At 41.5% G+C, this 17,323-nt stretch overlaps 1 protein-coding gene across 2 annotated transcripts in view; it reads right to left on the bottom strand.

Moving 5' to 3' along the window:
• The window catches only part of ANXA2 (annexin A2), a 43,020-nt gene that overhangs the window by 15,971 nt on the left and 9,726 nt on the right, over positions 1-17,323 (bottom strand). For both annotated transcript variants that reach the window (XM_081507588.1, XM_081507589.1), the window contains 2 exons: positions 15,984-16,042; positions 12,687-12,786 (listed from right to left, as the gene is read on the bottom strand). In XM_081507588.1, coding sequence (XP_081363714.1) covers positions 12,687-12,786; positions 15,984-16,031 — 148 coding nt within the window. In that variant the 5' untranslated portion in view covers positions 16,032-16,042. The remainder of the gene's footprint in view (positions 1-12,686; positions 12,787-15,983; positions 16,043-17,323) is intronic.

Raw genomic sequence — 17,323 nt, 5'->3', positions numbered from 1 at the left:
GGCGACCCACTCTGGTATTCCTGCCTGGGAAACAAAATCCCAAGGACAGATGAGCCTGGGGAGCTATAGTCCATGGGGTGGCAAAAGCTGGGACGCAACTTAGCAACTAAACAACATAGCAATGTTAGCCAGTTACCTTAACTGCATGTATATCTTCAGCCAGTGTCAATGTAGAAACCCAACTGCTGAATAGGAAATTATTTCAAAGGTGCTTATTTCAGCACTGCATGTAATAAATAAACAGGGAAATATCTAATAACTGATTAAATAAATGTTTTTGTTCATATAATGGGGTACTATATAGACATTTTAAATGATGGTGTTAAGTATTAACTGACATGAAAAAATGTTCACAATATATTGTTAAGGAAAAAACTGGGTTGCAAAACAGTATGCCTAATCTAACCTGATTTTTGTAAAATGAATGCTGTGTAAGAAAACATAAAAACCTCTTTATATCAAAAATAAATTTTTTAAAATTTCTATTAGAGTACAGACTGGTTCCAAATAGGAAAAGGAGTACGTCAAGGCTGTATATTGTCACCCTACTTATTCAACTTATATGCAGAGTACATCATGAGAAACGCTGGGCTGGAGGAAGCACAAGCTGGAATCAAGATTGCCAGGAGAAATATCAATAACCTCATATATGCAGATGACACCACTCTTATGGCAGAAAGTGAAGAAGAACTAAAGAGCCTCTTGATAAAAGTGAAAGAGGAGAGTGAAAAAGTTGGCTTAAAGCTCAACATTCAGAAAACTAAGATCATGGCATCTGGTCCCATCACTTCATGGCAAATAGATGGGGAAACAGTGGAAACAGTGTCAGACTTTATTTTTTGGGGCTCCAAAATCCCTGCTGACGGTGAATGCAGCCATGAAATTAAAAGACACTTACTCCTTGGAAGGAAGGTTATGGCCAACCTAGATAGCATATTTAAAAGCAGAGACATTACTTTGCCAACAAAAGTCCATCTAGTCAAGGCTGTGGTTTTTCCAGTGGTCATGTATGGATGTGAGAGTTGGACGGTGAAGAAAGCTGAGCGCCGAAGAGTTGATGCTTTTGAAATGTGGTGTTGGAGAAGACTCTTGAGAGTCCCTTGGACTGCAAGGAGATCCAATCAATCCATCCTAAAGGAGATCAATCCTGGGTGTTCATTGGCAAGACTGATGTTGAAGCTGAAACTCCAATACTTTGGCCACCTCATGTGAAGAGTTGACTCATTGGAAAAGACCCTAATGCTGGGAAGGATTGGGGGCAGGAGGAGAAGGGGACGACAGAGGATGAGATGGTTGGATGGCATCACTGACTCGATGGACATGGGTTTGGGTAGGCTCCGGGAGTTGGGTGATGGACGGGGAGGCCTGGCATGCTGCAATTCATGGGGTCGCAAAGAGTCGGACACGACTGAGTGACTGACCTGAACTGAAATGAACCTCAGATATTCAGATGACACCACCCTTATGGCAGAAAGCTAAGAAGAACTAAAGAGCCTCTTGATGAAAGTGAAAGAGGAGAGTGAAAAAGTTGGCTTAAAGCTCAACATTCAGAAAACTAAGATCATGGCATCTGGTCCCATCACTTCATGGCAAATAGATGGGGAAACAGTGGAAACAGTGACAGACTTTAATTTTGGGGGCTCCAAAAATCACTGCAGATGGTGACTGCAGCCATGAAGTTAAAAGATGTTTATTCCTTGGAAGAAAAGTTATGACCAACCTAGACAACATATTAGAAAGCAGAGACATTACTTTGCCAACAAAGTTCTGTCTAGTCAAGGTTATGGTTTTTCCAGTAGTCAGGTATGGATGTGAGAGTTGGACTATAAAGAAAGGTGAGCACTGAAGAATTGATGCTTTTGAACTGTGGTGTTGGAGAAGACTCTTAAGAGTGCCTTGGACTGCAAGGAGATCCAACCAGTCCATCCTAAAGGAGATCAGTCCTGAATATTCATTGGAAGGACTGATGTTGAAGCTGAAACTCTGATACTTTGGCCACCTTATGCGTAGAACTGACTCATTTGAAAAGACCCTGATGCTGGGAAAGACTGAAGGCGGGAGGAGAAAGGGATGACAGAGGATGAGATGGTTGGATGGCATCACCGACTTGATGGACATGAGTTTTAGTAAACTCTTGGAGTTGGTGATGGACAGGGAGGCCTGGCATGCTGCAGTCCATGGGGTCACAAAGAGTCTGACACAACTGAGCAACTGAACTGAATTGAACTGACTAAACTGACCAACTGCTTCTGTGAGGTGCAGGGTCAGCTACAATCTTAGGGAAAGAAATGCTTGAAGTGAAGTGAAGTCGCTCAGGCATGTCTGACTCTTTATGACCCCATGGACTGTAGCCTACCAGGCTCCTCAGTCCACGGGATTTTCCAGGCAAGAGTACTGGAGTGGGTTGCCATTTCCTTCTCCAGGGAATCTACCCGACCCAGGGATCGAACCTGGATCTCCCCCATTGTAGGCAGAGGCTTTACCATCTGAGCTACCAGGGCTTACCTTTGTTCAAAACCCAAGTAAGAAATAACACCTGAAGTAAGTTCACTCCACAAACTTCAGTGTAGTCCCATGCTCTTGATCAAGGAAACCTCCCTTAGCAATCAAACAATGAAACTTTCTGTTCACAGCTGCTTAGTGTTTAGCCAACAGTCAGAATCCAATCCAATTATTGGAACTCCCCATAAAGAGCCTGGGTGGTTAACCTGAATCTCACCTGGGAGGCAGCAAGGGCTATAGCCTGCAGGTATCTCAGTGTATTTTACCTAAATTATTTATCATGCAAACAGCCTGCTGTGATGCAGTATCTAGCATGCTGGGATCCCTGACCAGTGAAGGATCTAATATATTACACAAATGCTAATACCAGCAACTACAGAGACAACTGAAAATTATCTATCAGTGGAAGCCCCTCCTCCTTCTGAGAGCCTCACCTACATCAGCTGTTTCTCCCCCACCTTTGTCTTCAAGTTTCAAATGGAACTAGAAAGAGGAAAAGAAATCACTGGGCCTAGGATCAATGGTTGGGTCAAAGTCACTTAAGGCATATCCTACGTTGGAACAGCAGAATGCACACATCTGCCAGTGGGGTTTAACCATCTTATCTTCAGAACACTGCTGCTTCCTCTCGACCTGCTATGGTAATTGAGATGGTAATTCCTGCGGAAAATGGTTCAGTCCATGTTGAAGCTGCAAGGGTCATTCGGTGACTCATCACTTCTGCCCAGGATGTAGCTGAAGGATGATGGCTGAACACTCAGCTACCTATGTCAGCACAATCACCGTCAAAAAATACACAGCGAGTACCAGCACTCCAGGAAACCTCTACACTGAACAAAGTTAATCCCGGCGCGGGTGCCTCTGCCACTCTGGACCTGTACTCTGTGCTCTTTTGTGCCCGTGTGAAGGGAAGTGTTTGCTGAGAGAAGAAGCCCAGCTCGAAAATAAACTGTATGAGTGAAGCAAAAGCATAAAGAAAACAAACTTGAATAATGCCTCTTTCCTCTTCCCATTTCTCTTGTGTTAGATATGGACGGTCACAAAGCAATGTGAGCAAAGCCTCACCCTGGGAAACAGTGACACGGATGGGCGATCCCACAGAATGTGGGTGCAAACATAGTAAATTCTGTGATTCAGATTTTTTTAAAATGTTTTTCAACTTAATTTTTATTTTATATTGGAATATAGGTAATTTACAATGTTGTGTTAGTTTCAGTGTATAGCAAAGTGGGTTATACATGTACATGTATCTACTTTTTCAGATTCTTTCCCCATATAGGTTATTACAGAATACTGAATTTAGTTCCCTGTGCTATACAGTAGGTCCTTCTTGGTTATCTATTTTATGTATAGTAGTGTGTATATGTTAATCCTAGCCTCCTAATTTATTCCTGCCTCCAATCTTTCCCCTTTGCTAACTGTAAGTTTATTTTTAAAATCTGTTCGTCTATTTTGCAACTAAATTCCTTCGTATCATACTTTTAGATTCCACATATAAGTGATATCATATGATATTTGTCCTTCTCTGACTTACTTTACTTAGTATGATAATCTCTAGGTCCATCAATGATGCCACAAATGGCATTATTTCATTTTTTATTATGGCTGAGTAATATCCTATCATATATGTGTACCACATCTACTTTATCTAGTCCTCTGTCAATGGACATCAAATGTGTTTCCAGCACTAACAGAAATTAAAATTTTCAAGACTGGTGAGGATCTAAGACACACATTTATTTGGCCCCTGAGAGAAAACAGCACAAAAGTTTTTAAGCATTTATTCCTTGAATGAAAACGGCCAGCCAATCTTCTCAGCTAACTATAAAAATAGTCCACTCTGAGCTAGGGCATCTGGAAAATCAGTCCCTGATCTAAGTGCCAGTCACCTGAAGCCACGGTTCTGGCAAGTGACACCACGGGAAGGCACCACTGACAACAGGGTTCACACAGAAAACTCTGGGGTCGTGGGTCTCTTAAACCATCAGTCATAGTTTTAAAACAAAGAACACTTGCAGTCTAAAATAATGGCTGAATCCAAACCCACAAAATGGGCCTCCTGGAGTCTCCTCCTCCTTTCTGCGGGTGGAAACCCCAGGCCTGCTCCACACGTGGCATTCCATGGAAAACGTGTATCCTTACTGACCGTGGCAAGGAACCAAGAGGCCATTCTGAACAGGATGCTGACTCACATCTGCCAAGACACACTGGTTGCACAGAGAAAATAGATTTCATTCTCCTTGATAAAGGACTCAGGAGGCCCTCAGGGCAGGGCTGACTGGTTAGAAAATAAAGGAAAACTGCCCAGACCTGCTCCTTATCTAGATCAGAGGAAAAACCAGGACTTGGCTTAGATTACTGAGCATATCAGTATCAAACCTCGGAAACCACCTTGCAACCAGGTCAAAGGAAGTCCACTGGGAGAGGAAGGCCACGGACCCATGGGTTTTATTAAAACAGTATCAACTATTCACTGAATACCCACAATGTGCCAGACATTTCACGAGGTACTTTGTACAAACAAATCTCTATTGCAATTGTCACCACATCTGTGTGTGAGGGGTGTTATGGTCACCTCCACTGTACCCGATGAGGAAAGCAATGCTCACAAGGCAAGGGCTCACCCAAGGAGACACAAGTAAGTCACTTGCAGAGCTGGGATTCAAGTCAGGATTAAAGACCTGCATTGGGCTGTTATACTTCCTGTTAGAGAAAACTATCCAAAACTAAAACATGAGGCAAGAGGAAGGGAACATGTCCTCTGAGTGCGGCTAACTGCACTCCAAGACTGTTTCTCCAGGGCTCACTCTCACTCGACTTTCTACTCACCACTGATTATACCACAGGCTCTCTGGGTTAGGTGTTCACTTGTTCACTTGATTTTAGTCCAGTAGAAAGGATAGTTCCCAAGATTATGGCTTCAGTGCCCTCAAATTCATGAACAGTCTTGTATTCAGCCCAGTAAACTTCTTCTAACATTCTTTTCTCAGTGCTTATAAACACAACCAGCCTCTCAGATTTCCTTTGAACCAGCCCTATCTCAATGAATTAATGTTTGACATGTGTTTATCCTGTATCACATGAGTATCCTGTATATGCTTATGAGTCACATTTGTACCTTTCTGAAATTATACTTTGGTGCCTTTTTACATGACACTCCTCCATCTTGTTCCTAAAAAGCATCTGAGACAGTAATGCGTCTATTTGTCTACAGAACTGGACTTACTATTCAGAACATACAAATGTACAACCATCAGATAATCTTTAGATAACATTTGTCACACAGTAACAATGCACAGCCACTGATGAGATAACCCCACTGAGCTTTTTTTAAGAGAAAGAGCTAGGAGACCCTCTTCTGAAAATAGCCATTCATAACTCAGCGGGAATCAAAAGTGCCAACAAGAGTGATTTTAGGGCCAGGGAAGCACGTAAGTATCCTTGCCCAAAGTATCCTTCCTACCATCTGACACGGTGCTAGCTACCTGGCCTGATTCAGAGGAAGTCCAGTTTAGCTAACTACCTCTAAGAAGAAGGTTCGGCTGAGAAATTAAATTTCTTCTATTTCCATTCTGTTCTGGTCTCACCTCAGCTGAGTCCCTTAGAAAGGATTTAAGCATCATCTCTTTGGTAATCCCACTGGATTCTTTAATAATCTAGAACCCTGTCGGCCTTCTGTGCATAATTACATTTCTGCGATACTACAGGACCAGCAGAAAAACAAAGGGCCACTGCTCAAGATCCAAATCAAATAAAACTGCAAATGAAGGATCGTGCATAAAATGCAAGCAGCAATTTGTGCCCTGTTGCTCTATCAGCCTCCTGAGTCAAAAAGTAAAAAATCTGAACAGATGCAAGAGAAACTGCCACACTCACCCTGAACTCAGCTGTCAGAGAAGTTACTATTTATTGTCCCAGCACTGCAGACACCAGATAAGAATGTGGTGACTTCCATGGTCCCTGGGTGTCACTGGTATTTGATTTCCTCAATGGACAAGAGGTAATAGTTTTTTACAAAAGAAAGAACTGAGAAGCAGGCAACAACAGCCAATGCCTACAATGAGAAAGGCACCAGGGACTCCTTTACCCAGGTTTCACAGGCTCCTTAGCTTGAGTATGGCATCTACATACCTGAGTAGACAATGATCTTCTTGAAGAAAATCAGAAAATCTGTGCCTAGAATAAAAGTGGCTATGACTCAGCACTGGTCACTCTGTTCCCAGCAGTGCTGTAAGATGAGAACTCAGTCTAGAGTAAACTTGAACACAAAAGAGAAAGTCTTCAACGGGAAGCTTGTGTTCCCTTCTGTTCAACTTCCAGGATGGTGAGAAGGCCCCGGGCTACGTGAGTCACAAAGGCCTTTCCCACAAGCTGGCTCGCACTCAAACTTGGGGGTTCTTGGTTTGGGCCCCTACCTCCAAAGCCCCTCCCAGAGGAGAGAAGCTACTTTTCCCAGCCAATGTGCCTCCCAGCATCTTCAAGAAAATACTTTCCTAATTGCTGTCTCAACTGAATGAATATACCTACAGGTATGCAGGTGAAATGCAAAACACACATCCTGGCTTGCTTCCCACTGTCATGGGATGTTAGTCTTCTAGCCATGCTGGAAAACAAGCAGTTCCATTTTAAAAGTATAAGAAAAAAAAAAAGTGCAAAAACTTGCAGCATTTATGCTTCTATACTTGTGCTAATAAGAAGCGGGGGAAAAACACCCGCTATTGCAACCCTTCCGGAGAACACAAATACAGCTAAAATCAAAACTGGCAATAATAATAGGGCAACTCATTACCCTCCCCTTCCAGAGAAAGAGAGACCAAAGCTGTACCAATTTATTGGCACTTACTCTAACTCTCGGGTTGTGCTGCTTCTAATTACAATCTATTTTATGGAGTCTAGATTCATCCTCTTCTAATTTAGCTGACTTTCCTTTCTAGTTATTTGGACCCATATGGTAAACCACTCACAGCTGTGTTGTACACTCCATAGTATATATTTAACCCAAGGCCAATCTAGACCAAGAGACTCCTACAGATTTAAGTCTCAGCAACCTCTTGTTAATTAAGCAATATTACTACTTTTCAACGGCTTTATTCAGTTTCCAACTAGACATTAATTGAGGTAAGTAATTGCAGAGTCTACCTCAAGCCAGAACATACACAAAACAATCATGCATTTGGTTGAGGTGAGATACACAGAATACTGAGACCCCTTAAAACTAAAAACAAAGCAGACTTCCAAGGCAAGAGCTAAATTCACTTTGGAAAAAAGGATAACACCTCACTAGGGGACTGTTAATCCTTTGTGGATATGGTCCGGATTCTGGATCTGTCTTTTGCTGCCTTATCTTGCCAGCCACGTGTCCACACTCAGCTTTAAGCTCTGGTATCTGTGTACATTTTCACTACTATTCAGGTTAAATACGTACCTTCTCACATGATCCCCAGTGGCCTGGGCGTTAGAAAAGGTTAATGAAATGAAGCCCTCACCCTCAATGAGCTCACATTCTAGTAGGAGGAGACAAATCCATAGATAAATTACTTTAACACAATGTGACAAGAGCTATAAATGAGATGAAAAGTATTATGAGACACAGTCAAGGAATAATTGATTCTGCCTTCCTACTAGGAGAAAGCTTGGAGAAGAGACTGCGCATTGGCTCAAGTCAAGAGATGAGTGGGGGGACACTTCACTGTCGGTCTAGTAGTTAAGACTCCACGCTTCAAATCAGGGTGTGGTGGGAGGACAGTTCAATTCCTGGTTGGGAAACTAAGATCCCACATGCCATGTGGCATGGCCAGAAAAAGCTTGCCAAAAGAGAGAGAGAGAGGTAAGTGGGAACTGCCCAGATGTTAGAAGTGGGATAACACTCTCACTAGAGGAGGGCTGCACACTCCTGAGAGAGCAAAGGCTCCGAGTAGGGCATGAAATAGCCTGGAGATGAGGCTAGACAGAGACTCTGTCATGGATGAGGCAAGGAGGCTCTTTAGAAATAAAGACAGATGCCCTCGCAGCCCGGATGAGAGATTGTAAGGACAGAGGGGAAGGGAGGGATGAGAGCTACTTCGAGGCCTTCTGACCAGTCTAGGCAGCACCACCCTATAGATCTCAGCCAGGTCTGCCCCTCCTCACCCTCCGCACCGCAGGCTTGCCCCCGTTGACAGTTCTCGTGTTTAACAGCAGTGAGTAACCCTCAGCCACAGGTGACCTGCTCGCAGCCCTTCTTCCTTAGAGCACTCAGACGACAGGACAGTTGATACATCAGGCAGTACGAGTAATGCCCAGCATGCTCTATATTTGGCACAAACAAGTATGCACACACACTCGACTACACCATCTGAGAGGGAGGCCACAGAGAGTCACCTTTTCATGGTCCTTTGGCTTTTGTTTGTATCAGCATTTGAGGTTTACCCTTTGTTTCTTTTGATATCAAGGAAGCACCAATTAATTTGCATTGTGTTCTGGAAAAGGGTTTGAGGTAGAAGCTGGGCAAGGAGTCGCACAAGCTTCTTAATTACACTTAAAGTGAAAGGCATTCTAAAAGGGAAGGTTAAGATCTTAACTAGCTCATTTATTTTTTTTAAAGTAGTGTTAATATCTAAAAAGATCAAGAAGGAGAAAAAAACCAAAAAGGGATGTGGCTTTCTCAACTATAGCTGACCCTTGAACAACTCAGGGATTTAGGATGCTGACTCTCCCCACAGTGGAAAATCCACATATAACTTCTAGTCAACCCTCCACATAGTTGATTTCATACCCATGCATCTAACCAACCTCTGATTGTGTAGTACTATAGAACTTACTATTGAAAAATATCCATGTAACTGTAGTTCAAACCCATGTTGTTCAGGAGTCAGTTGTAATAACTTCATTTGTTTTTAATTTGGTTTATTGCTTCCCGTTACAAAGGTAAGATATGTCATCATAGAGAGTTTGGAAAATACAGAATATACTGAATTAAATATATATATATATATGTACACACACATACAGAATAATGCCTTATTTTTTCTTTCTGACATAAAAAAATTGTTGTGGTGTGATCACACTGTATATACTATTTTGGGGAGAGAAAGCTTAACCATGAGTCTTATGAGATCTTAGTTCCCTGACCAGGGGTTGAACTCAAACCCCCTGAAGCAGAAGCATGGAATCCTAACCACTGGACCACCAGGGAATTCCCTGTATATACTATTTTATGTCCATTTTTTATGCAACTGGCCAATCTAAGGTGAAATTTATGTTAAAATGAGTGTTTCAAAATTGATTGCAATGATGGTTGCACAAGTCTGTGAATATACTAGGGAAAAAAACCAAATATTGAATTGTATATTTTATATAGGTGAATTGTATGAAATGTGAATTTTATCTCAATAGCAATGTAAAACAACTGTTTATAAACTTTACTTTTCATGTCGTGGTGACATTTTACAGATATTCTAGGTAATATAAAGAGAGTTATCGTAATTTACTAAGTCACTCCCCAGCTAGAAGAGAGACCTGGGTCTTGTCACCATCATGACCAATACTGATGATGACATCTTTGCTACAACCTAAGCTCTGTATGGGTATCACAGTCTTTCCTCTCAAGAGTTTCCTAGAAGAATTTAAGGTTCTAAATACACCAACAATCTAGAAACTATTCTAAAGGGTCAACATATTTAAGAAAATTCAGTTACTATTTAAAACCACTAGGCACCAAAAATAAGTAAATAAAAAGCAGTCCTAAGTGGGACTCACTGGGCATTAAGCTTGGGAAAGAAGACGACAGGGGACCAAAAGCTGGACCTACAAATATGACATATATCTGATATCTCTAGAATCACAGACAGAAAATGTTCGTATGCCTGAACACAACTTATGGCAAAGTAAGAAGTCTGGTCCTGCCAAGTGGGTGGCGTAACATTAGGGTGCGTGAGAACACAGCCCTGGGGCTGGACCAAGTCGCATTCAAATCCCAGTCTGAACTACAGTCAAGAGACCGAGAGCATGTTAATCCTAAAGTGTGTCCTCCAAAAACTGGGGATGATAGCACCTTGTATGAGAGGATTAATCCGAAGTTCACCTAGGAAGAATGTTTCTGTGCTTGGTGCCATGCCAGCCCATAATGAGCAGCACACAATAAGGAGCTCCTGCAACCCTGATAATGGTGATGTCAGCTGCATTTGACCAAACTGGAATGTAGGAATCCAAATCTTAGCTCTCCAGACGTTTCTGCTTAGAAACTTGAGTATTTTTCTACTAACTCAGAAAGGGCCTGAAGGTATTTTTATTACCCTGGGAGTTTCAGCTGTTACCAGAGTTCACTTGCGCAATCTTTACATTCCAGTGCGCTAAAAGCTTTCTCATGCAGGGATAAAAGCAGCCTTTGTCTCAAGCTTGTAAAAGGCACCATCTTTGTCAGATGAATGAACTGTTAAACTTCGACTATATCTCTACAATGGCTTGTTGGGAAACCCTAGGAATATAGGCACATCCAAATAGTGAGATGGGGTGAGTTTATAGGAGAGCGGACTGTGTGTGTGTGTTAAGGTAACATACTCTTGAGTTGTCTATATGGCAGGCACCATGCTCCGTGCTTCATACTTCACAACAACCCTGTGAGGTGGGAACTTTTATTAGCTCCCCCTTTATAGCAAGGAAGTTCAGGCTTAAGCAAGCTAAATGTTTTCCCAGAGTCTGCAGTTAGTAAATTAGTGGCAGAATTAAGATTTGAAACCACAAACACCTATTCTCATCCACCAGGTTCCACCAAGTAGAACTGACTGCAGGAGATAAGACCTGCAGATTTCAGTTTCACTTCCTGATTAGTGACTTCCTAACTTCCCAGCCTGGCCTTTGACAAGTATGGTCATTTAAGAGCACCAAAAGAGATGGCTTTTTGAAGGTTAGTTAGTTGTCCAGGCCAGACATGCCCACAGTGTCCTCATGGAAACTAAGGTTGCTTTGAGGCTGATGATGCAAGCCTATGTCGCATCAGAACCACAGGACCTAAAGGATCTTTCTACCTTCCTTCTTATTCTTTCTACCTTCCTTCTTATTCCAGTTTCTCCAAGGGTTTTAGGAAAGGTGACTATGCAATTTATCCTGCAAAATACGACAGTTCTGAGGGTGCAAGGGGGGCATAATCAGTAAATATGCAGGCATAACGGGGACATATGGTCATCCCAGTTTTAAGCCCCTCAGGTTACCCTGACTGAAGTCCCCAGTCTGTAGTGACCTGTATGTGAACTGTTGGGGTGTATCAACAAGCAAAAACATTCCATCATCCTAATGCCCTGGGGCTCGTCAGCAGGGGATGAGCCAGCAGTCAGAATAGATGCTGGATCACATCTATGTCTCTCACAAGCTTTGCAAGTAAAGAAGTGCTTTGTCCAAAGCGGGGAAAGAGTGTGGTGAATCACAAGCATCACCACAATCATCGCAGTGTTTCCAAGGATCCAGGGATGGAGCAACCCCAGAGGTACACGCTTCATCAACGGAAGCCTGAAAGTCTGGTCACAGGCTTTTGTAGACACAGAAAACAGCATGATGACCTGAATAGGTCCTTGTTCAACTCTACCTGCAAAGTGCTTTATCTGCTTTATTTCAGAATGGAAGCTTTTATGCCTCCTGGTCCTCTCTTACTCATCCTGGAACTCTAGGAAATACAGTCATCCCGACAGCTCTTGAAATCTGAGCTCCAGGCCTAAGGAGTGACATAACTTGCAGAGTTAAAAAAAAAAAGTCTGGACTTTTTGCTCATTAGGTCAATCTAAGAGCAAAGCAGCAAAATGTACCCAGCAATTTTCCAACAAAAGTAATGAAATTCAAGGGGACTTAGGACCAAAAAGAGGCCCTTAGGGATCACCATGACCAATTTAATTTCTTCCTTACAGAAGGGGTACTGAGGCCTCTGAGCCCAAAGCAGACAACCAGGGGATAGGCCTTCTGGCCCTGAGATATAAGCCTATTTCCATGTCACTATGCCATTTGGCTAATTTCTCATGCTTTAAATCCTCTTCTTCTCTCCAAGGGGAGGAGGGAGGGAGGAAGTTGGAAGGAAGAAGGGAAGGATGGGATGGGGTAGGTTTGGATCACTTCATTAATGCTCGATGACAATTTCAAATGACCAATGTATGAAGATGAAAGACAGAGATAATAACATTTTGGTGAGCGTCTGACAAGAGGATAAACATATGGCCTACCTTTGGTCTTGATGGCTGTTTCAATGTTCAGAGCATCCCGCTCAGCATCAAAGTTAGTGTACGCTTTGACTGACCCATATGCACTTGGAGGTGTGGAGTGCTAGGTTAAACGACAAACATACTGAAGTCATACACATTTAAAATCCTTTTGTTGAAATGTCAATTACTAAAATTTTTTCTCCTATTGTTCTGTTTTTAAGCAATTCACATCATTCTTAGGCCAGGGAACTTGTAAGTATTAACACGCCATCACACATAGGATATAAAACTTCCTTGTTTCCAATGAGAATTCTTCAAAGGCTCAACTAGTTAAGAATTTGATAAATCTACTTTTACTTTTCATCTTACTTTTTGTGCAAGCTCAAAGTGGACAACACAAAGGTGGGCACTTGAAACCACCCATTTCTCCGGGGAAGGTTTTGAAGAGCACAAAACCGGGCTGGCAACAATTTGAAACAAGCTGGAAATGTGGAAATGCCTGAATGACAAGTGTGTTGCACCAAGTTTTTGCTACAGGCACATGAATTTCCACTGGGCCTGTATCACAGTTCTTTAAAAAACAAACGCAGAGGGCCTGCCTGCTTGTCTCTGACTATCAGATAAGTGAGGGAAGCATCTTCCTCCTACCCCCTACTTTGGCCACAGCCGTGGCACCAAGGTGGTCAGGCCACATGGCCCACATCCTCTACATATTGGCCAAGTTCTGCCTCTTTTCTTTCCTCTCTCTACCCTCCCTTCTGTTGTCTTTCTTTTTTTTAACTTTTTACTTTATATTGGATGTATAGCCAAGTAACAATGTTATGATAGTTGCAGGTGCACAGCAAAGCGACTCAGCCATACCTGACATGTATCCACTCTCCTCCAAATTCCCCTCCTATCCAGGCTCACTGAGCTCTACTCAATGCCACAGAAGATTGAGCAGAGTTCCCAATGTATAGATATTTCTCCAGACAAGACATACAGATGGCCAAGAGGCACATGAAAAGATGTTCAACATTGCTAATTATGAGAGAAATACAAATCAAAACTGCAATGAGATATCACTTCACACCAGTCAGAATGGCCATCATAAAACCCCTCTGCTGTCTTTTACACAATCCCCTCCACCAACTACTCTTCCTAGAATTTTGTTTCTCTGTCTTTTAAACCATGCACTCACTCTTGCTTTCCAGTGCTTTTCAAAGCCCATGGTCTGAGGGACCCACCCTAGACTGAGGTAATGGCACGGTTTTACATCAGTTCTCCTTTCCAAAGTGTTAACTTTTCTCTTTTGAAATGCTCTTACAGCTTTATCCCCTCTTGCTATCCAGTCCCAAAGCAAAGGACAGACTAAACAGCATTGACAATGTCCTTTAGGCTGGCTGAAGGATGGTGGAGCTATCCACCACCTTCAGCATCAAGGCTCCCCCATCCTACCTCCCCCTGGAACATAATTCCCATCATACATGACTTTGTCATGGCTCAGTTTCTGGAAAGAGTAAGAGACTGAGTCACTCTGACTTACCTTTCCACCCACACACATCATGTTACAAGGCATCCTAGCATTTATTATTAATAGCAGTGAGGTTGCACAGGTAAACAACTAAGATGCCATCCTTTCCAATGTCTCCCAGGACAAACTCACAAATCTAAGTTCATGACTGGACAAAATATATCAAACTAACTTGTGATCATCTTGGCTAAATAGTAAATCCAGTTAATATATATAACTGAAATACAGTGGATTATCAAGGTGTTTTTCATTATAATTTCACTAAACTTTCCAGTAAGATTAACTCAATGGAAATAGAGCACACAATCAAGAAAAGGTAAGGACAAAGTATTATTCTGAAATACTTTCTATATATGTTAGAGTGGCTACAAAATAAGTAACCTATGGGAACACATTTTCTAATTTATTAACAATTCCAACCATTATTTACAAAGGCAGGCAGTCTAGTCATTGAGCCATATGAAATGTGGCTTTGTATAGCAGGTGCCATGTCATTTCATTTCCAAAACAACAGTGAGTAGGGAAAAGTTTTGCATACTTTTATATCCCTGGAAAGAAAATTAAACGAGCAATAGAAGCAATCACCTGTAAAATTCATTTATCTGAAAATCAAATTAAGAAGGCAAAAGTAATGTTTCTCTTCCCTCAATGTACTGGAGAACACATGACATTTTCTGTTGCAGTCCCATCTCTGCACACCAAGAAACACATCATACTTGAGGAACTTCAAAGGCCACATGAAAAGCCCTCTTATGAAACCTGATACTAAAAGCGAATTAATGATCTACTCCATTAAGAAAAAATTTATTTAGCTCTTAGACTTGTCTAGACCTCAATGTGCCACTTGTATGGTTGCCAGCAACAGTATCCACAAGGTCCAAGGGGAAAGAGGTAGGCTTTATATGCCATACAACTTGTGCTTGCACCAATGACATCATCAGAACATTTTATTGGTAAGCACCAGGGACGGAGGATTCTGTTCCTCATGACCCAGGCTGCTGTCGACCCACTTGAGTGCTTTGTATTTTAATTTCAGTGATAGCATATTTTGAAATATCTGTAAGATATGCCTACAGACCAGTGTCACTGCTGAGTTTCTGTAAAAGCCAGTTCTGCCAAGATGACCTGGAAGATGTATGGTATTACTAGGTAATTTACACATTCACAACTTATATTCTACTTTATTCTAAAAGCATTTGCAATGACTTATAATTTTGCATAAAGCTTTCAAAATTTTTGACCGTAAAACAAAAAAAAACAAATGCATCAGAATTTCTAGGTTCCTGTGAAAGACAAATACAATGCTGAGCTCCGTGGTAGCCAAAGCAAAAAAGGCATCATGATGAATTAGAATATATAATACTTTTATTATTTAGTTTAAAAAAATTCTAGCAGTTTTAGAGAAAAGCTTTTCCAAAACATGCAGGATCATTTTCAACATGGCTGCAGCTTGATGCAGCCATTAATAAAATCTGAGGGCATGATGCTAAAAGTTCTGTGTCATCCTAACAAGTACTATCACTGGCATGTTAAGTATATAGCAGGATAAAGTTCCAGGCACATCAATGTCACTAGTATATGCCCAGTTTTTATCTGACACCAAAACAGTTTCTGGAGCCATAACATTTTTTTCAAATTGAACTACTAGGAACAGCTAAAGTAATGGGGAAGACAGGAACCAAGAGGGAAACGAGTATCTTAATTCTGTCCTCATTTTCTTTAGATGCACAAGGAAAGGAAGGGACACAGTTACCCAGAGATGCCCAACTATCAAAAATTAAACAAAATGAAAATGATATACTTACATCACCCTCCAAACTGAGCTTGCACAGAATTTCATGAACAGTAGACATTTTGAAAGAAGCTGGAAAAAAAGTATAACAAAAAGTCCTTATTATGAAGAGACTTTCCTTTCCCCTGAAGCACAGTAATTCATTATACTAATCTCTACTTCTTGGACCATTTCATCTGGTGATATTAGAGTAATATCTGCAAATAGATGCAATTCTCAACTTGTGACTGAGAAAATTAAAGCTGAGAGATGGTTTGCATTGTTTGGGACGGACTACAGAACTAGCTAGTTTTGTTCCTGCTCTGCTTAAAGAGAACTTGGGATGACTGACTTGTAAATACAAAAAAACAAAATGCTTGCCAACAGCAGTGCAACTTGTCCAAACAGGGTAAGACTGAACCTTTTGGTTCTCCTAAAAAATGGTAATCTTGTCAAACTAGCCATTACTTCAGTATTTTTAACCAGTAATTTAATATATCGAAAAGGGTCTGAAATCAACAGCATTTTCATGGTGGCTCATTTCTAAATAGAGCCCTTTATTACTATCCCTAATTATTCTCTTAGCTCACCAATGATGAGAGGTATTAGAAGATATCAAACTGTTGATGAGAAAGACAATGGACATATCGTCTGATGTTAACTCATCCTATGAAAGAGTAATCCTTGTATTTAAGATTCAAAATGGCTGAAATGATGTCATCTTCCAGTTAATACACTTAACTGGGCAGTGATATCACAGCCTGATGAATTGGCTTTCCAGCTTTGCGATCACAGTTCTCAGAATTGATGCACCAACCCCTGCCAAAAAAAGTGCTCAACTGGCAGGAATTTACCTCAGCTGAGACAAGACAGGTCATTCAGCAGCAGCCTCCCCAAAATAAAGAAAATACAGCAGAGCTGTGTCCTCAAATAGTGGAAATGACCTCTGAACTATAGCAACTCTGTTTTGCTCTTTTATTATTATTATTATTTTTATGTTTTTATACATTTGCACCAGGTCCTAGTCATGGCATGTGGGATCCCCAATCCTGAGGAATGCAGGATCTTCAGCAGCAGCATGTTAGATCTAGTTCACTGAACAGGGACAGAGCCTGGGCCCATTGCATTGGGAGTGCAGAGTCTTAGCCACTGGACCACCCGGGAAGTCCCTGCTCTTTTTGCTTAATGTTCTTTGATCAAGGAAATAGTGCCCATGCAATTCAGCTTTCTGTTTTCTTCCAATAGCTTGCTTAGTTTACATGTTTTCATACAACTGGCTTGGAGGGAGTATTTTGACACAGACATTTTCTCATTTATCAGAAGGCTCTGGACTAGGCAGATTCTAGGCTCTGTGGGGAGTGAGTTATAAGAATG

This window comes from Giraffa tippelskirchi, chromosome 7 (assembly GCF_054371585.1).
Source record: "Giraffa tippelskirchi isolate mGirTip1 chromosome 7, T2T-mGirTip1v1.2.pri, whole genome shotgun sequence".
Taxonomy (NCBI): domain Eukaryota; kingdom Metazoa; phylum Chordata; class Mammalia; order Artiodactyla; family Giraffidae; genus Giraffa; species Giraffa tippelskirchi.
Note: the sequence above shows the minus strand (reverse complement) of the source record. Positions and strands in the feature narration are given on the sequence as shown.